Below are 20,024 nucleotides of genomic sequence, written 5' to 3'. Positions count from 1 at the left end.
GCTTCAATAAAAAAGAAGGGGAAATGAGGCTTGAAAAAATACTGTTTTTATTGTGTGAAAATATGATTAATACAACATAATCTGATTGGAATATAGCTTGTGTCCTGGAAACATTGCCAACTTAATGCCAAGATTTGGTGCACTGCAAAGATTTTATTGCAAAATTGCTTATGCTTTCAGCTCTAGCATTTCCCTTCTCATCACATGGGAAAAGACATGGGAAAGACAGCTTTAGTCTTTCCCAACTTACTGCAAAGTGCAGCGTGCATAAACAGGTTTTGCCCCTTCCTCAAGTAGGCGTTTGTGTCTAAGCTATCCTTGCAGTTTGGAGGAGAGGGAAATATTTTACACCCACATCTTATTTTTGAAATGTTTTTCTTTACCTGTTGACTCTGGAAAAGATACACTCAACCAGAAGGTAGGATTAGCTTGTTGCTGCGTGTGATCTGGGAGAAAAGGTGGCAGCTGATTTGAGAGCTGGTTCTTCAATCGATCCAGTATTTTTACTGTAGCTGAGTTGTATCAGTTTCCTGTGTTTCGGTCTCCACAACTGAGAAATGGGGCTAATGAAGTTGTACCTTGTATAAAAAATTTCTGGATTGCACAGATGAAAAACAAAGTATAAACGTAGGAGTTTCATACATGAAAGATTGAACTGAATGCTTTAAAAAGCTGCTGAGCTTTTAATGTAAGCAACTACAAAGAAATATTTGTTCTTCTGTTCAGACATTGTTATGGTCTGTTTATTGGTACTGGACTCCAATACAAATGGTCTAACAAGGCTCTCCTGCTCAGGTTAAAGGTTTGTCTTTAGTTTCATCATGATGTAAGGACTACAGGCTTTGAGGCTCTTTTGGGAAGATACTAAGCAGTTTTGCTTCTTTCCCTGTTCTCTGGATAATACAATTCTTTGTGTCATACAGAAATAGGATGGTGGCTAGAGAAAGGAATTCTAGATGTGACAACAGTAGCCTTCAAACTGTCCTAGCAAAAAATGAGAGGTGCCTTGACTATTGCACATCTGCTGTCTGCGTTTTCCCATTTGCACGTTTCCAGTTTAACAGGTGCAGATTTTGCAGATTTCAGAGGCTGGTTTAGCCATTAGTGTTCTCAAGCTAAAGGCAGAGGGAGAAGCTAAATCGTTCCTAGTATGCTTTGAGCTGGATATTTTTTCAAATACCAGTGCAGTGCTCGAGTGGCTATTGTCCCTGCTCTCTGTCTGTTGCTGTTCTTCGGCGTTTGACCATTTAAAGCCATGTAATAGGCAAACCGAGGTCTGGAGCTGTGGGCTCTCACATGCTGGCATTGGGAATGAGGAGTGGAGAAAGCATGTGTTGCTTGCTCCATCCCAGTAAATCACCGACTGACAAACTGCTAATCCGCTGTCTGTGGATTCTTGAAGAATCAGAGTGTTAGACAGAAGCTGCTGAAAGAACAAGTCTTCACAGTGTAAGGAAAGTTTCAGAAGCTGCTATATTCTGTTTTCTTGCTCTTAAAAATAGGACAATAACACCAAGCTGGGTCAGCAGGCTGTTAGTACACCAACAGCCAAGTCTTGTCTTTGCCAGACAGATGGAAATATTGAGGTATTTTTCACTCTAATAGGCCCCCTTATCTAGTAATCTTAATACCGCAACAGAAGTACTATTAAGTTGCAAATACCCTTGTGATGACACAACAGCTTACTCTGTAGGAGGAACCAAAGCTGAGAGTACAGAAGGCTTTAACTCTGAGATCACATGTGCGCTGTTGCTTTGTGAATGCCTTATTTTAGCACACTACAGAAAAACTTATGTATGTGGCTTATTGACAGCATGGGCACTTGTGCTACATATGAGCCCAGGTGCACGCTGTTAAATAAATGTGTAGCTTTTGAGGCTCAATCTCTTAAGTGAATATGGAAAGAAATAAGAAGCCGGATCTGTTTGGACACTGATACACCTGAATAATGCCTTACATATAGTGTATAAATGGCTACTATACCTTTAAGTTATTTTATTTCTAGATGCTGGCAAATCATGTTTGAACATGAAGCCCATGCAACTATTTTCTCCCTCTTCAGAAGTCTTCATTGAAGAACTAAGCCCATGTTTTGGCACAGTAGTTTGTTTCCATGGAAATGTAGGGATATTTCCAGTATGGGATTATGACTCCCAGTGGGCTGTATCTGAGAGAGGTAAATTGTGAAGGCCACTTGTTAAGCACAAAAAAAGATTCTCTTGTGTCAGGGAAACCATAAAAAATTCCCGTAAAAGAACAGGTGACTGTGTAGCCATCTTTAAAATATTATTCCAGTGCAAAGGAATGTTGTGCCAACTATTAAAACAGACAAACTGAAGTTTCTTTGAAATGCAGAGTCCGTCTGAATGGCTTCTCTCAACATGCAAAATGTGACCTCAGTGCTGCTGTTGTTACCTCAAGCCACGCATTTTTATTCAGCAGAAGAAATCTTTCCAACGCTAAGCTCTGTTTTGCCAGCCTCTGAGGCATATCCAAACAGCCCAAATCTTTGTTACATCGAAGGCAAACAAAGTGCAGCAGCAAATATCTGGAATTTACCAATGAGAGCACTACTAAGCCTGCTTTGGGAAGAGTTAAAGCTGATGATACTTGACAACACTTTTGTTTTTAAAACAAGTAGAAATGCAGCATAAAAACAACCTGAAGTGTAGACCCGGCAATTCAGAGCCAAGCCGACCATACAATACTGTGTCAGTCCTCGAAGCAACAACAAATCCTGTCTTTACAGATCCTTTTAGCATGCAGAGTGGGAGAATAGGAGCTGATACGGTTCCAGGTTAGAGGTTTTAGAGCTGAAAGCTGTGCTGTGCACTTGGGGATGTTTGCGGGAGCATTAGAGGTAAGGAATTTTCCATCCCACTTAGGCTGCAGAGTGGGCGCATAGCTGCTTTACGGGCACTGCTGCAGTTGGGGACTGCAGAGCCTTTGTGCTTCTCTGTAGGTGTGTGCTGCTTTCCACCCAGCACCCTGTATTCAGCATTGTCAGAAAAGGGTGCTGGGGAGCCACCGAAGCTCAGATCCAAAAGATTCAACCCTTTAATGATTAGTGACTCTCGCCTTGCTTCCTGTTACCAGGTTTACTGTCAAAAACATCTGTGGCCGCAAGAGGCTTAGTGCAAGATCTGGCTGTTCATGCACGGCAGAGCAGCTTGTGTGTTACGCATACGAAAATATCCTGGGATGCACCTGGAGGTTTTGTCATGGTCTTGTTTGGTGATTGCTACAAATACATAATTTCTAGTGAAATAGAAAAGGTACATTAAATATTGAAGTGTGCTTAAAGCTCAGCTTTGTCTTACTGCACAGAACACTTCTGTGTTTGAAAAGGTTTCTTTGGGTAGATGAAAATTATGATCAATATGGCAGCAGTTTCTTCTCATTTCAGATTGAAAAATTGAGTGAATTCAAAGAAACAAAACATACTGTTGCTACCCATTTTGTTTGTTTGGTACTATGAAAACTCAATTTAAATATAGGCTGAAATACTACAATTCTGCTTTGCATAATACAGTGCATTTTTATGTATGGTCTAGTGGTTAAAATCAAAACCCAAGAGTCAAGAGGACTGAGGTCCTGGCTGTTTTTCAACTTGTTTTGACCGTAGACAAATCCTTCATGGTCACAGTTCAGCTGAGTCCATAAACAAATGACAAGTCAGTGATTCACCACGTTCCTAACTGAAAACATACGAGTTGTCCCATGGGTTTCTTTTGGGATTTCTTGTGGTTACAATTAGGCACGTTTACCACTTTGTCAGTTTGTTTACAGGCACTGAGCTCCCAGGTCGGCACAGCACAAATGTGCACGACTCCGTTGCCCTGCACGCAGGGAGGCACATAGCAGGCACATGTTTACGTGGGCAGACATGAACTGAAACCAGTGCTGTACGCAACCAGGGCTTTAAACGGGAGCGTCCGTTTGTCCCTTCGTGTGCGGCGAGGATGCTGTGAAGTGAAATGTCTGCAGCAGCCGTGGCAGAAGTTGAGGTAACACTTGATGGGTCTTTGGAAAGAGAAACGCAAGGCAAGGGGAGCTGGAGGTTTGTGCTTACCCCCGCTCCTGGGATTGCCAAGCCAGCTGAGTATGTTTGTACGAAGGCTCCCGCAGTACAGCTACCTCTGCAGGGTTTCCAGTTCTGATGGAAAAGAAAATCCTCTGCCGTGTTTCCAGTGCAAAATGGCAGCACCCTGCCAGGCTGTGCAAGCCAGGAGTGAGCCTGGCCTCAGCTGAGCAGTCTGACTCCGCTGTCAAAACCAAAGGGAAGATAACATCCAGGTGTGAAGCTTAAACATGACATTTCAGATTCCTTCCTGTGTAAGTAATGAATTATTTTAACTTAGAGAGCAGCGTAGCTTGAAACGTTACTGTTTCCCTTTCGTTACGTTTCAGTGACAGTGTCCAACAACACCTCCCCTGGTTAGAAAAGACCCTGTAACACAGAAGCTGAAGTCATTAGTATTATAGAGCATAAATCCTCTTCTTTCCTAATTATATATATGAAAAGTGGCATTGCTCTGTAACGAGTTACGAAGATAATAGATAACCTGAAAGGAGGGTCAGTATATAGAGGTCAGATAGCATTCTTCACTACCTGGTTACTTCTGGGGATCCTCAGACCCCTCACCCTACAGCTGAGACAAACTTCCCTCAAACTATGGCAGTATGTGAAATGCCTGCCCAGTGCTTACTAGTATGTTTAATTGGTATTGTTGCTTCAGTGGGGTTTATTTTTTAATTAAGTCCAATGTCCCAAACACCTCCAGGACTGGTCACTCACTGTTTCCCTCTGGATTCTCAGCTGGAGTTGCAGGTTGGGTGAAGTGCCAGGGAATGAGTAGTTGGTGCTTGTGTGAAATAGTCAGCGGTGTGGTTGGTTGTGGAGGGGTGACCGTCACAGACATCCTGGCGGTAGCTGGCACTAAATGCCCAGTTTCACGGCTACGTGCAGAGATGTTGACAGAATGGAGAGCTCTGGGGATAGATCTGTCCTGTTTTGGAACACCAGTCTAGGATCTCATTTGGTAGACATTGTTGAGGCAGGATACATAGATACTTGTACTGTTATAAGGGATGGGGTTGTAAAAGGGGGTCTTGGTCCTCAAGGCTTTAACTAAGCACTTTTCCTCAGCACAACATTGATATAAATGTGTTTCTAATATATACTTGCATTATTTATTTGTGGTGCAATTCAGAATATGGATCAGCATTTAAAATGAGCAGCACTTTGATCCTGCTCTTTAAGTCAGGTTTGTGTAATTTCAGAAGTGTATTTGCACAAGTTTAATTATGCATGTTGTGCCTGAGATGTAATAAATCTGGATACTAGCTACCCACCTGTCCATAGATGTCCCTAACTGCCTGATTGGCATGTCTTACTCACTGGGGAATAAGCAGCAACTGAAATAACCTGTTTCTAGTTATTTTACTTTCATTTCTTCAAGACTTAACACAAAGTAATTGGGCTGCATTTCCTGTGCTTCAGAGGAAAGGCTAAACCCCTTGCATTATCTGTCCACCTTTTTGGCTTATCTGTCTTTGTGTGACCTCTGGAGAACCCAGATAGCGGCTAAAATTTCTGAAGACTGAGTGTTTGTTAAAGCTTTTTCCAACCCTTTGGAGGAGGTCATCACCTCCAGTTTGAGACATACTGATGTTATCTGAACACCTGAAATTCAAAAGCCAATTAGTTTCATCTGCCAACCAAAACAGTGTGGGTAGACGAAGGTGTTTCAGTTCCCAAGAGACTCTCAGTGGTCAGGGCTAAGGATCGGGAAGCTCACAGTGCAGACAGTGCTCTCAGCACCTGCATGGGGAAGGAGTCGAGCTGGTATGTGCTCAAAGGACCAGAGCAGGCGATGCACCAGCTGCAGAAAGCAGCTGCTCCTGTGAAGTCCCCTGCCAATGCGGGGTGTTTCTGGGGGCACTGCGAGCACCTTTCCCTGGGCTGCTCTCGGCTTCCAGCAGGGAGGGAAGGCAGGCGAGGAGTTGGCTGATGGAAGGGATGAAACTCCTTGAGGAGACACTAGGACGTCATAGGAGAGCACACTGGCAAAAGGGAGTAACAGATGGGGAAAAAACAGAGACAGGGATGAATGAGACTTCAGGTCATCATTTAATAGTCTTCGCCCTGCCTCTCTCCCCAGAGGAGCTGCTCACTCTGCGGGCTTCTGTTGCTATTGCAGCAACCTCCCGAGCTCATCTTTCCCTTCCTAAACCAGGGTGCTGGCAATGAGGAGCTGCCTCGGTGGTGTGGGAAACCAGCCTGTTGTTACTGTTCTCAATTCAGGGCTTTTACCAGTCTGTAGTGGTCGGAAATAAAATGGCTAGGCAGGACTGGCTTGCTGGTGTGCAGTTTGAGACAGCAAATACATCTCACAAAAGTGACATGGCTGAAGCAGAGCAAAAAGGGGTGGTTATTGTCATGTTAGCTTCTGCTTTTCTCCTATGATCCATGGCTAGCTTGTAAGAATAATCGACAAGCCCTGGAAGAAACCATGTTACATTCAATTCAGGAAGCTGCCCTGCCTGAATTTGAAATCTTTGTGTGTATGGAGGGGGAACAAGGAAAGAAATGGGCAGCCCTTGAAGGGCTTTCTCCTCCCCACAGCTTAAACAGAGCCATCACATGCACTACAGCCTTCCCCAGCTATTCATTTTGAAACAAAACAGGCTTTAAACACTTATTTTCAGAGAAGCCTTCCAGGAGGTTTGCATACTTCTGCGGGTCCTTTTTGCAACATCATTCCAACCTATTCAGCTTTGTATTTAGTGCAAATTGGATCTCAAAGTTATTGCGGGTTACTCTGTGCATACCTGTAAGTTGCAGAATAGGTCTGGTCTTCTTACTGCGTGCACGCTTGCAAACTAGTGCGCTGCGGTACGGTGCAGCACTACGTGCAGGTTTGGTACCGGTTTATCCCGCAATGCTTTCTTTGCACATAAAAGCCCAAGCGTAAGCGTGTTGAAGTATAGAATTGAATTTAGATGTGCTGCGTCAGACTGACCCGGTGTGCGAGGCTCTCGCTGGGAACGCTTTCAGATGTAGGGCAAAATTCTCTTCTCAGATTCCTGGAGTAGCTCCTGACTCAGTCTCCCGAGTCTCCTGTGCTGACACGTGCAGGCGTTTTGTGGTGTGAAAGAAAGTGAGTGCCCTGAAAGGAGCAATCTGTCACCGACTGAGGAACGGACAATGATGGCAAAGCCCCAAAAAGAGCACGAGACCTTTCCTTGAACCAGTTGCTCTGCGTCTGAGAGAAACTCGAAGGGTTTGTGTCACTTGGGCAATGTGCTTGTAGCCTCTTCCTCCTAATTACCACTGAGCTGATGATGTAAGACTGCTTTGTGGATATGAGGACAGAATTTTGCCTGCAGGATGCACGATTACCAACTGTGCCTCCTCTATAAATCAGTTGTAAGTGTATTTGGAATAGCTGCCAGGCTGGCTTCTGCGCTTACCAGAGGACAGAGCTCCAGCAGATACAGTCCCACATGGCATAGAGCTGTTGCAGTTTTAAAATCAGTCTGATTTTTTTCTTTAACAGGGGAGCCCAGTGTAACTCCGTCAAGACTGGAGTGACACTCTGAATCTGCATCTGCCTCATGTGAGTTAAAATCCTGGCAGCAGCATTTTGCATAAACTGGAGCCTCTGTAGAGGTCTTTTTTTTTTTTCTTTTTTTTTCTTTTTTCCCTTTTCAGGAAGGCTATAAAATTGTTACTGTATGTGTCTTGGCAGCAAAGGTAAAAACAACGACACAAATGCATGAGAATTGCATACCTTACTGCACAACCCCTGCTCATTCCAGATCGGCTTCCCTCCTAGCACATGTCGTGTAAGGGGTGCCCGCACTCATCACAGACCTGAAGGCTTGCAACGTTCACTCCCGGGGTACTGCTTTTTACCTTTCAATTGTATAATGTTAAGCCAAGTGATGGTATTAAGGCGAGACTGAAATGCTGTCAACTGGCTTCTGGTTTTTTTAAACCTTTGGTTGTTTTCTTCCCACCCTGGTTGCATAATCCACGAGCGCTGGGTGCCGATTGCCCTGCGCTGCTGAAGCATCTGCCTGTGTTGGAACATGGACATATAACGTGGTCCTCTGGAGCCGGGGACTTGGCATAGCGGCAGAGACATGGCCATCAAGCAGTAAGAAAGAGAAAAAGAAATCAGAATAAGTTTTAGCATGTGCTTTGGTTTTACTGTCGTCCTGTGTGCGTTGGGCAAGGACGCTCTGAAAATGGGTTCGTGGCTCTGCCTCTTCACCTGTCACAGCACTGGGGATGCCTGAAGACTGGGTCCCTCTCAGCTGGGTGAAAGAGCTGAGCATGGGAGACTCTGCATGGCAAATAGCTGAATTCATGGCATCGCCATGGCACACAAATTATCTCCAGCTGCGGTCTCAGCATCCAGGTCTGAGGGAGGGGGATATTCCAGGGGAGTTTAAAACTATTTTTTCATTATGCAGCTGCAGAAAAAAATATTGATCTGTCCTCTCTACTCTTTTTCCCCTCGGATGCCTGAAGTAAATAAGATACGAGAGAGAGCAACCAGCCCCGAGTATAGTATTGAAATACATTTTTTCATCTAGTAATGCATATAATTGGGACATCTTCCCCGAATGTGCTGCCATCGTTGCAGCAGTGTTAGCCTGGTCAGACTTGATCTGAAGGAGGTGGATCGTTTGTTTGCCTGGAAGCTCACGTTACTGAAACAGGCATTCGCACAGCTTACGAGAAATGTCAGTGGGTTGTGGCTCGTACCGATTGATGCAGCATTTGCTGTGGTGTAGGCTGCTGTCAAGGTGGGCTCGGTGAGCTTTCAGTCTGTTCCCAGCTGTGTGTCTAATTAAAGGAAAGTTTATCTTGAACAGTAAGTATGATGGTAACTGGAGAATGTTTATTGTCCCTTTCCCGTTTCCAGGAGTTCAGTTTCCCGTGTCTCTCTTTAGTTCGTGTATCAAGGAGGCGGCTTTCATTTTCCAGAAATTGTGGAGTGGTAGAAAAATAGGGAAGGGAGCTGAGGCATGAATAAGCTAGTAGTTTAGTTTTATTCAAAGAGATGTCAAGGAAGCAAAATCTAGAGCTTGAGAGGTAAGGAGAATAACTGCCCCTGCAAAAAGAAGCATTCAGATTAATCCTGTTACAGTACTGCCTCAACAGAGACTTGGGATGATGAAGGCTGAGGTTGATACCTATTCTTCAGCCTTTTTCCTACTGGTGCTTCAGCTCGTTTCCTTAGACTCAGAGAGTTAAAAGGAGGTCTGTAGTGATGAATCTAAGACAGAGAGGCAGATACAGAAAGGAAGAAATTGAGTGAGGGCATTTTGTGAGCAGCTGGCCACATGTCCCACCACAGCCGTTCTCTGGTGGAGTGTTAACAAGATGCACAGGTTGTTTGACGGAGAGCCCTGCAGTTTCCCTGGAAGGGCTCTGCTGGACCTGTTGAACCACTTCTGCTTGGTCCAGAGGAGATGCCAACGTGCTCCTTGAGATTCTTTGTGTCTGGGCAGCATCACCATGGTTGGTGAGTTCAGAAAGAGCAGGGTTTCCTTGGAGAACTTTTTTGTTTGGGAGTGATGTTTTATGGATAAGTTGGTAACATGGTCAAATTCCCAGGAAGCTAATGGGGAGGAGTGCAGCAGCTTCGTGGACAGAGTCGGGGACTGGAGGCTGCTTCACATAACGGGGAGCTTTGCAGTGCTTTCACCTTCCGAGAGTATGTGCAGGTGTATTTATTACCATTTTCCCTGGGAGGTGCCTTTACTGTCCTGCATCGGAGGAATTCCTTTTTCCAGATGATGCTCTGGTGTCACTCTCACAATGTTGTTCATCACCTAACTGCCTTTTTGCTCCCTCCAACTCTAGCTCACTCCCCAGAATTGCCTTGTCAGTCACTGCTTTCTTCATTAGCTGTAGTTTTTGATTGCTTATTCCTATCTACAGCTCAATCAATCCTTCCTTTCCTAAAGGACAGAAAAGACTACGTGCATTGAATGTTGTATCATGCTGTTGATGTTTGCCATCGGTATAATAATGCTTGAAGATTTTGATAACTGTTTTATTGGTTTTAGTTATCTGTTTAAGAACATTACAGGTTTGCTTATTATGTCTTTAATGGTGTTAGTTTAATGGGGAAAATTAACTCTTAGGATTCTGGTGCTTTTTAGATATATTAAGAGATATGGGAGCCCTCTGTCATGATTACTATGATCTGAGTCTTTTGACAGTCTCGTTTCTTCTATACTCCTTGCCTTTTTAGTATTTTTGTGGTATTTTATATATTTGTTTTCTCCTCTCAGATTGAGCTTCTGTATTGCACAGTATATATACGATGGTGATTACCTGGGCAGTATAGACAATGTGTATTAATATATATTGTGAGGCCCACAGATGTGCTAGATCTCTCTCAGGAAAAGCAGTCTGTCTTCTAACGAGCTTACTGTGTAACTTGCCCATTTTTGTATTTTACTCAGCTAAATTTGAAATATTCAAGTGTTTGAGACAGTTGGGCCCATCGAACCAACCCTCATTGCACTCAGGGGTTGTATTTGACCTTGTTACATCTTAGGACCAATTGAAGACAGCGACATGCAGCAAATGTAAACACACCATCAGCAAAACACAGTGATTTCCGTCTGTTATAGAAACACAGTGATTTCCTGTTAAATGTTAATTTAATGATCTGATTAAGCAGTAACATTTCCAGTACATGGGAAGGACATTTGGAGGAAGAAGACAGGCCTGATGGTAGGAATTACTTGGTTGAACAAGTCCATTTCTTTTGCATTGAGCTAAGGTGTGTGTCACAGATGAGCAGCTCCTCTGAAATGTGAGAACAGTAAGCTTGCTTAAAAGAGTAGCATTTTGATGCACAAGGGTAATAGCTAACAGATTTTTACAGTACCATATGGTATTATTAACAAACAAATCGTATGTTAACTTGACAGTTCTACCTTCAAGCTAACTTAGTCTGCAGCAAACATAAATTCTCCTGAGATGAAATCTGGAGACAATATTAAGCTTTGGGATTGTATCCAGAGCAGTAACAGTAGCGCAGCAGCGATGAATTTCGGGCTTTCTAACCATAAATACATGTGTTCCCAAAATTTATTGGTTTCTTCATCAGCCTTGCAAAAACACAGCAAACCAAAACCCAATCTGAGCAGGTGGAACAGGGAGCGTTCATGCATCTGCCTAACGGGACTGCAGGGAGAGGAGCTGCAGTTTGAAATACATTTTTCCTGATGCAGAGAGCTGTGATAGACCGATGGATATTTCATCTGGTGCACTCTGCTGCTGAAACCTGAACTGCGGCTCCGCTCGACTGCAGTCCTGGAGCATGAGCTAATTCCACCGTGGCTGCGGGCTGGGGTCCTGAGGCAGCGAAGGGCAGGAGCGAAGAAAGGAACGTGTGATGTGGAGGAGGGAGGAGGGCGAACGGGTACATTACTTTTAACTGCCTTCTTGTTTAACCCCCTAGCTGTTTTCAAATTTTCTAACTGAAATCTCATCTTGGTACAGTGTATAAATCCCCTGAATACGAATCTCTTGGATTTGACCTGACCGTAGAAAGATTAGTTTCCATTGGATACCCTCATGAGCTGCTCAATTTTGTGTATGATCCTGCATTCCCTACCAGGTAAATGACTAACAGATACTGACCCAGCCTGCTCGAGGCCTTGAATATTTGTTCTGTAAAGTTCATAGGCAACACGTGAGGCCAGGTTTTCAGAGTTGTGTCTGTGAAGCCTGTGGTTGACCACAGATTGTGGGGAAGGGAGCAGACTGCTCCAGTATGTGGAGGGCCTTTGCACACATGAATTCATGCCAGCAAAGAGGGAGTGTGCAAGAAAAGAGGCCTGCTGAAAACATGGTCCAAAAATAACCTTTCAAAGCAAAGACAGCGGAGACACAATTGGATTGGGAGTTAAATCAAAATTAAGGGGAGAAGGATCTGTTACTGTCCATGAGGCTGCTAGAATGTCTCAGGACATTTTTCCGTAATGATTTTAATTAATAGTGTCCTGGTGCATAAGACATCCTGAAAATTAAGCTGACAGTAAAAAACAACAATAAAAGAGGGACCAATCCAGTTCACTTGTCTAGGTGAATCAACCACCGAAAGCAAAGTTAATGGTGCAAAGTTACTAAATTCTTAGATTTTGTCTTTTGGTAGCAGAGCTAAAAAGGACATTGCTTGTTTTAAACAAGGCTTTTGATCTAACTCTGCGCCTTTAAGTTGTTTCCACTTGTGCCTTTGCTGGATTTTGCTTTTTTGACTCCTTTGGAGCTTCTTTACAAAAGACTGGACCAGAGGGTCTGTTGGCTTGTTGTTCCAGTTTTCAGTCTGGCAGCCCCCTTTCTTCCCTCCTCTCAGCATGTTTTACACTGAGACTGTTGCTGGGTGCGCCCATCCCTGTAACAAGACAGTAGCCCTTCACAGACCTGTGATGAAGACTCCGTTAAATCCACTGCCTTCATCCCAGGGAGGGGACAGAAGGGATGTCTCTGTGGGAAGGCTGCGTTCTCCAGATGCAAGCTACTAGTTAAGTGAGACAGTTTTGCTGGAGTTGGAACCGGGAATGTCCAAAGCATTTTGTGCAATAGATGCCCCATCTGGCTCTGCCTGTGACAGAGCGATGAAAAAGAGGGGAGAAATTCCTTTATCGCACCTCGCTCTTCCTTGCAGCCCTGCAGGGCTGTCAGGGAACCACAAACACAGGTGTCAGATTCGTGACCCTGTGGAAGAGGCCCACATCTTCCCTGGTACGTGCATAGCTAAGCCTCTGCCGGTTAAACGGTTCCGTTTTCAAGTCTGTGGAGAGCAGGTCAGCTGTGCCTTTCACCTGGCAACGCAGGGCTCTTGGTGCTCACCTGCAGCCAGGTAAAAGGGACAGTAGGGACCCCATCTGCATAATAGCAGCAACTCTGTTCTGATGCCCCACGCCAAGTGAGCAGGCTGTTCTAGAGCTGATTGGGAAAGAACTGCTGTTAAAATGGTCACGGCTTAATATGCTCTCTCCTTCATATCTTAAATCGCTTTCTTAACAGAGGCCTGGTGTTTGATACCCACTATGGAAACCTGTTGAAAGTTGATGCCTATGGGAACCTCCTAGTGTGTGCACATGGCTTTAATTTCCTCAGAGGGTGAGTGCTGACTCTGGGCTGTTCTTTTGGACTTAATGGGCTCTTTTGTGTCACTGATCCTCAGGGCACCCGTTGTATAAGGAGTCGCAGGGACTCCCCTGACAGCAGATGTTGTATTGGTGTTCCTACAGCTCCAGGATTAACTGGGGATGCGTTGAGGGTCCCAGAGACAGCAACAGCCCAGGGTGTTTATAGAGGAAAGTTCTGTGCCGGCACAGGCACATCTGTAGTGTGCTGGGAATAGATGAAAGTGTGCTGTGGGAAGGGGTTGATGGGGTAATCCCGGGGCTGTTCACCTGTCCTGGCAGAGTTCAACACCAGCAGCTTGTCAGTTAAGACAAAGCCATTGTGTGAGGGCTGCTGGGAGCAGAGAGGACCTGTGCCCTGTGAGACTGTTAACTCCACAGCCATTGCTAAGAAAGTTTGAGGGCCTCAGCTGGCTTGGGGAAGGAACAAGCATTCTCTGCCCCTTTGTGTTTGTGGCCTTTGAGGGTGTCAGAAGTGAGGCATTGCGTGCTGTTTCCTGCAGCCTTCCCGGGCTGCTTGCCTTCCTCTTGGCCCAGAGAAGGAGCTTTAGGAAGCAGAGGGGACCGCAGTGCTACGTGCTTGATGTGTCCCAGCAAATCCCCTCGTATCCCTGCTGTGAGGGTGGACGGATGGAAGGCAAGCGCAGGCTAGCTCAGGGCCCCTAAGGTGACAAGCCTGGTCATTGCAGGCCCGTAAGTCCTTGCATCAGGAAGCCAAAATTTAGAAAAAGCCCTTATACATGCACTCAAGTTCCTCTTTGAGTCAGAGGTGATCTTCAGAAGCTCCAGAAATGAAGAAAACCAGAATAATTAAATTACTTAAGTCATCGCCACCCTGCTGATTAATTGCAGAGGGCCCCAGGCAAGCCTTCCACAGCACAGCCGTGCACTCCCCTGCTGAAAGCTGCTCGGGGGAGTGTAAAACAACACATGGAAAGTGGGGGAAAGTTTAAGATAAGCAAACAATGAAAGTGCAGATGATTTAAGGCATCCTCATAGCCAGCAGCATGGGGTTTAAGGTCGAGTTCTGGACTCTCGACCACTCTGTTTCCCTGTGTGGGCTCTGCTCAGCTTGCTGACTCAGCGATGAGGGCTTTGTGCCTGGCTTTGCCGGAGCCAGCGCGGTGAAGGGAACACCAGTGGATGCAGTTTTGCTCTTGTGCCACTACTGCACATGGGAAAGCTGGGTGTTGATTAAAGCACAACAGACTCTAGTTAATGGACCCTGCCACAACTGTATTTTGCAGGTCAGCACATTTTATTGTCATTATTTTTTGTGGTTTCATTCTTCTCCACCTTATCTATTCTCAGGCCTGAAACACGGGATCAATATCCAAATAAATTTATCCAGAGGGATGACACAGATAGGTTTTACATTCTGAACACGTTATTCAATCTACCAGGTGAGTCTAATGTGAGCCAATACAATAAAGCTCTGCTAATGCTGTACTCTACTTGTTTATTTTTTTTTACATGAACGTTCTTCTTTTGGGCACGGGGCCTAAGTTAGCTGGCCGTACGATGTTATCCTTGTTTTAAAATCTTTCTTGCTTTCTTTGCAGAGACCTACCTATTGGCTTGCCTAGTGGATTTCTTTACTAACTGTGACCGGTACACTAGGTATGTATTCCCTCTGGTTCGAGGTGCTGATGGTAGAGTAAGGTTGTTATTACAAAGAGCAATACAGCACAGTTGGAGCTGTTCTTAATATCATTGGAGGCCCCTCAAGTGGTTTTGGTGGGGAAAAGTTCAGGCCTTTTATTCTTTTCACATTAAGAGAATTTAGTGGTGACAAGATGATCTGTGTATACAGCAGAGACTGGTTATGAGGGTTTCCTTCACAGGGTATATCAGTATCACCATAATGACTGACACTGGTATTTGGACCAGCTTCCAAGATCACACACTTATTACAGGGCGATTACAGGTACCAGACAGCTCGTTTTGAACCCGTGTCCATTGGAGCCATGTTTGAACTGGTAACTGAAAGGCTAAATTTCCCTAGCCAAGTTACCACAATTCCCTCATGTCATAATTGAGGCCTTTGTTCACTTAAAGGTGAAATGCTCAGGCACAGTGTGGTGTAAAAGGCTGTTTGTGCAGCATGAGTATTCACCTGCCTTTCAAATAGGTATAAGCATAAAAACAAGCTGCAGTTTGAACTGGCAAATGTGAATGCTGCTGTGCTGCTGATTCATGTGGTCATCTTTGCATATTATGTGAGTGGGAGGCAAAGGTTTAATGGGATTTTACCTGGGAGCAGAGGAACTGTTGACGCCAAAAATCCATCAGGTGAAGTGTCCCTTCTCAGGACAGGCATGGTGATTGCTGTCATAATAAATACAGCTCTGTTTAATCCTCCTTGATTTCTTCTGATGCAAACTCTCATGGGTGTCTCAAAGATACCTCCACAGTATCTTGTAGAGCAAATTTCTCATGTTAACTCTAACTGTTCAACACAGAATTAGTTCCTCCTCTCAGCAGTATTACATTTAGGTGATTTGCATGGCACCTCCTTCTTTAGTGTTGGAAAGAGGGAGAAAGAGCAGCACTCTGCTGCTTTCTCAGTACCATTAATCTTCTGTAAAATGATGCAAACTGCACAGTCTCAGTCTTTTTTCCTTCTTATAATACTGTGTGGGAGAAATAAGAGTTGCAGTCACAGAAAGCTGTAGTACTGCTATGGAGGCACAGGCCCATAGAGTTAGGAACTCACATCCTAAAATTGTAAACAAATGTTCTTGGGTAACACTCAGATCCTGTTAAACTCTGGTTGTAGCCTTCTTTCAAATCTGACCTGCGGTAAAGTAGTAAATAAGAAACCATTATGGTAAGATGAAAACACAAGCTCCACAACATTTTGAACTGTCTGTCTCCTTGACGTGTTTCTTACCTGCTGTGATTGGCCGCTACAGTCTCTGTTCTTTCTCCTCACAGCTGTGAAACAGGGTTTAAGGATGGAGACCTCTTCATGTCCTTCAGGAGTATGTTCCAGGATGTCAGAGATGCTGTTGACTGGGTTCATTACAAGGTGATTGCAAGAACTCCTTGGGACGTCTGTATTTGTAACTGAGTTAGAGGAACTGGTGTGTAAGTCATGAGTTAAGACGTGTTATTCCACTTTTGGGCAAGAGCCCTGCTTTGCCGCCTAGTGAGCAAATAATAAATTGCAGTTGTATGTGCATAAGTCAAGATATCGACTGCCCTCCTAGTACTGGAACATATCTGTCTTGGCTTCCTATTCCTTTTTATTGTGTGCAGATTCCATTTCTATACTGTAATTCACGGGTTTTAGAATGTGATACCATGAGGGTATTTGCACTTACAGTCCACAGCTTATACATTGTCCTAATTATTAAAACAGCATTTTACTATAAATGGTTTACATTGGTACTATCTTACATTGTCTGAAAAGTACCTGAATTAAACAGAGAAATACATCAACCCTCCTCTATTTAGAGAGGAGAGGCAGTTCATCTTTTTCACACACTTGTGCACAAATTTAGAATATAATTTTGTGAGCATTAACATCTGGTTAAAGACCTGATTTTCTTGTTCTTCCTCATTCAAGAGGACTGTTGGGGTGGGATGGAGAACCATCACAGGAGAACTCTGTTCACAGTTGTACTTGTGGTGGTCCTTTTAGCCATGCAGAAGTCAGGAATCTATTTTTCTTTCCTTATGCAGTGTTGTGTGATACATGTTGGAGTTGGCCTTTGAGTAAAGCATTATGGTCAGTGTTGGAGACAGGTCGTTGACTGTCTTGTTTGGTATGGCAAATCTATTTTTTGTTTGTTTCTATTGTATTCCCTTCTGAAAGGGTTAAAATGCTGTTGAAGTGGATTATTTACCATGGTGAGGGAATCGATGGATCACAGAGTTTGTGATGGTCCCTGCTACTCAAAGCCTCTCATCTCTAGAGTCACTGGTTCAGATTCGCCCTGGTTTGTACTTTCACAGCATTTTAAAGTGTGAAAGTTGGCATTACTTTGATGTCTTGTCATAAGTTTCCATTACCTCACTGGATTCTGTTGTTTCTATTTCAGGGATCGCTCAAGGAAAAGACCCTTGAGAATCTGGAAAAGTATGTGGTGAAAGATGTAAGTGTGAAGTTACTTTACTTGTGCTACGTGACCTTCTATACTGAGTAAGCAGGCAAGAAATAAACATGCTGATTTGCTTTACTAAATCACAAAACAGATAACGCTGTGATTTCTATTGTAATAACCAAAGACAAAGTGGAAAGTTCGGACGCAGCCTTTATTCTGAGCCAGCGATCCACATGATTTCGTATTCACGTGCACGTTTTTTACGTAAAATATAAAAGCCAGAGGAAATGTTATCACGGGACACAGGTGAATATGCTGGCAAGGCTCATCTTGTTTCTTCTGGTGGTGAAAGCAACCGTGTTCCCTGCCCATGTTTTCTCTGCCCAAGCAGACCTCTTTTTAAAAAGCAACAGATGAGCACCTTTTTAGACAGAAATATTCCTTATCCATTCAACAAAAATGTTACATGTGTTTAACCATGAGAGACTGGGGGAAAGAGCCTGAAAGACTCACCAGTGTCCAGTCTCTTGGTAGCCCCAAAATGTGTGTTCAGCACATGTAATTGAGCAAGCTCCAGTGGTTCCCTTACCTTTGCCCTCTCTGCAGTGTGCAAGGCCCCTCTGGACCACTTACAGATAATTATTCTTCAGTTTAGATGAGCTCTGTGGTAGAGTATCACTTTAAAGCAGTTAACCTTGTTTCTAGTTACATGCCTGCAAAATTCTTAGGAAACTGTTCTGTGAGGTAATCAGCTACTCTGGCAATGGACTGAGATTTATGATTCAATAAAAATAGCCCCAGGAATAAATTCTCCCTAATTTGAGGTTGGAATTATAATGCGCTCCAGCTCACGGCTCGTGTGAGCTCAGATTTCACCTGCCTCTGGGCCCATTTCGGGAATGGACTTGGAGCTGGAGGAGCTGCTCCAGCGTGCCTGGCGTGGAGCAGATAGGTGGGAGCAGCACAGGGTGCCTGGCACTGTGGTTGGCAAAGGCACCGCAGCCCTGCTGAGCCCTTCCCCCTCGCCTTCCTCCCCTGGGCTGTGCTCTGGAGGGCTGTTATGTGGACCGACCAGCAGCTTTCCTGGCTCTGGCCAGTGCAAAACATGTGAGTTTGCTTGCTTGATGGTTTGATTTGCTTTGTTTTGTCTGGTGGGATCATAGTTGAGAGTGTTTTGCCCATGATGAATCTCTGTAACTTTTGTGTGTGACTTGTACGTCCCTTGGCTTTCAGGGGAAGCTGCCACTGCTGCTCAGCCGCATGAATGAAGTTGGGAAGGTGTTTCTCGTCACAAACAGCGACTATAAATACACAGACGTAAGTGCTGCTTGAATTGTTGTGTCGATATATAATGGAATATATCCCAGCCAGCCATTCATTTGTATGGGTTTTGGTAGGACATCTTCGGGTGGAGAATCGGGTGTTTTCTAAGCTAGGTGTAGGATGGTTTAGTGGTGAATGCAGATTAGGTCTTGAGTCATCTTTTGTAGTCCTGGTTCTGCTACTGACCTAGTGTGGGCCTGGCCTAAGTCCCTCTGTGCCTCGTTCAGTTACTCAGCAATTAAAAGGCTGAAAGTGATACTCATTTTAGATTTCAGCATCCTTTAAAATGCAGAACTTCCCTTTCAAGTGAGATAGTCTGAGTACAGACAGGTCACCAAAGCCGTGGTCCTGGAGAGGTCTAAGAGCCAGAAAGGGGTGTCTGCTGTGTAGGAATACACATGGTTACTTCAACTCTAGGTAAATGTCAGGATGTTGCAACACTGCTAATCCAAAGATTTCTATGCCATTTTAAAGCATTGAAAGATATACCTGAAGCAGTGTGCAGATTTCCTGAGGCAAACGTGTTCTTTGATTATAAAAATTACTGGTTTAATTCCTGTCACTTTAAATTCCATCCATTCATTTTGTCTCCAAATCTTATGCTGACTTCCATGTAAATCCTGAAAATAAAGTTCTATAACCTGAAAAGATAAAAGCAGAAAAGTATGCTTTTATAAACTACACAAATCTATGTTTAAAAATGCATCTTTGAATACTTCCTTTCTGTCTTTCAGAAAATCATGACTTACTTGTTTGACTTCCCACATGGACCAAAGGTATGTGATTTCTAGACTGCAGTTCCGATAGAAACTGATGTGCCTAATTATCTGTGTAGCTGGAAAGCATTTTAATCCTGCTTCATCGGCTGCATGGGATTAGTTGCTTTAATCTGGTTAAAATACACTTGCTGGTTTGTGTCCTATTTGAATGGGATCAAAGCAAATACAATATAACAAAGAGAAAAGAGGCATCATCTGGTCTCAAACAATAATCTGTGTTAATGATAACATTATTTTAGTGATAACACATTTTAACTGTGGCATTTTGCAGCCAGGTTTCTTAGAAATCTCGCACAATGTTTTAGATGTTGTTAAAAAAAACCTTGATGGAAAGGAAAAAGTTTTATAAAACAGCAGAAACATTTATGGCTGATTGTGCCTTGACGATGTTAACTCCAAAAGTTTTAGTCATACTTTTTCTGGTTTTCTGAGGTCAAAACTCAGCCCTACAACTTTTGGAGAGAGGCTTATGAGGTAAATTTATACTGCTTTCTCAGTGGGAGGCTATCTCACGTAAAAGATGTTTTCACAATGGGCTATAAAGGTAGAAGGTGGCCAAGGGAGAAATTTTCAGAACATGGAAAATCACCACAACTGATAGCTCAAAAAACTCCTTGCTATGGTCTTGATCTCAGAAAGAGCGGAAGCATGGAGCAGAAAGGGCTCATGAATGCCCAGTGTC

General features: G+C 44.0%; 1 protein-coding gene across 4 annotated transcripts in view; it reads left to right on the top strand.

The window, feature by feature from the left end:
* NT5C2 (5'-nucleotidase, cytosolic II) overlaps nucleotides 1-20,024 on the top strand; it is a 62,958-nt gene that overhangs the window by 37,200 nt on the left and 5,734 nt on the right. For all 4 annotated transcript variants that reach the window (XM_087766407.1, XM_087766406.1, XM_087766405.1 and 1 more), the window contains 8 exons: nucleotides 11,540-11,657; nucleotides 13,070-13,165; nucleotides 14,503-14,594; nucleotides 14,754-14,811; nucleotides 16,129-16,222; nucleotides 17,238-17,291; nucleotides 18,474-18,557; nucleotides 19,298-19,339. In XM_087766407.1, the coding sequence (XP_087622533.1) occupies nucleotides 11,540-11,657; nucleotides 13,070-13,165; nucleotides 14,503-14,594; nucleotides 14,754-14,811; nucleotides 16,129-16,222; nucleotides 17,238-17,291; nucleotides 18,474-18,557; nucleotides 19,298-19,339 (638 nt within the window). The remainder of the gene's footprint in view (nucleotides 1-11,539; nucleotides 11,658-13,069; nucleotides 13,166-14,502; nucleotides 14,595-14,753; nucleotides 14,812-16,128; nucleotides 16,223-17,237; nucleotides 17,292-18,473; nucleotides 18,558-19,297; nucleotides 19,340-20,024) is intronic.

This window comes from Nipponia nippon, unplaced genomic scaffold, assembly GCF_047370975.1.
Source record: "Nipponia nippon isolate SJK-2023a ecotype South Korea unplaced genomic scaffold, ASM4737097v1 scaffold_3, whole genome shotgun sequence".
NCBI lineage: Eukaryota > Metazoa > Chordata > Aves > Pelecaniformes > Threskiornithidae > Nipponia > Nipponia nippon.
This window is presented reverse-complemented; position numbering and strand designations above follow the sequence as displayed.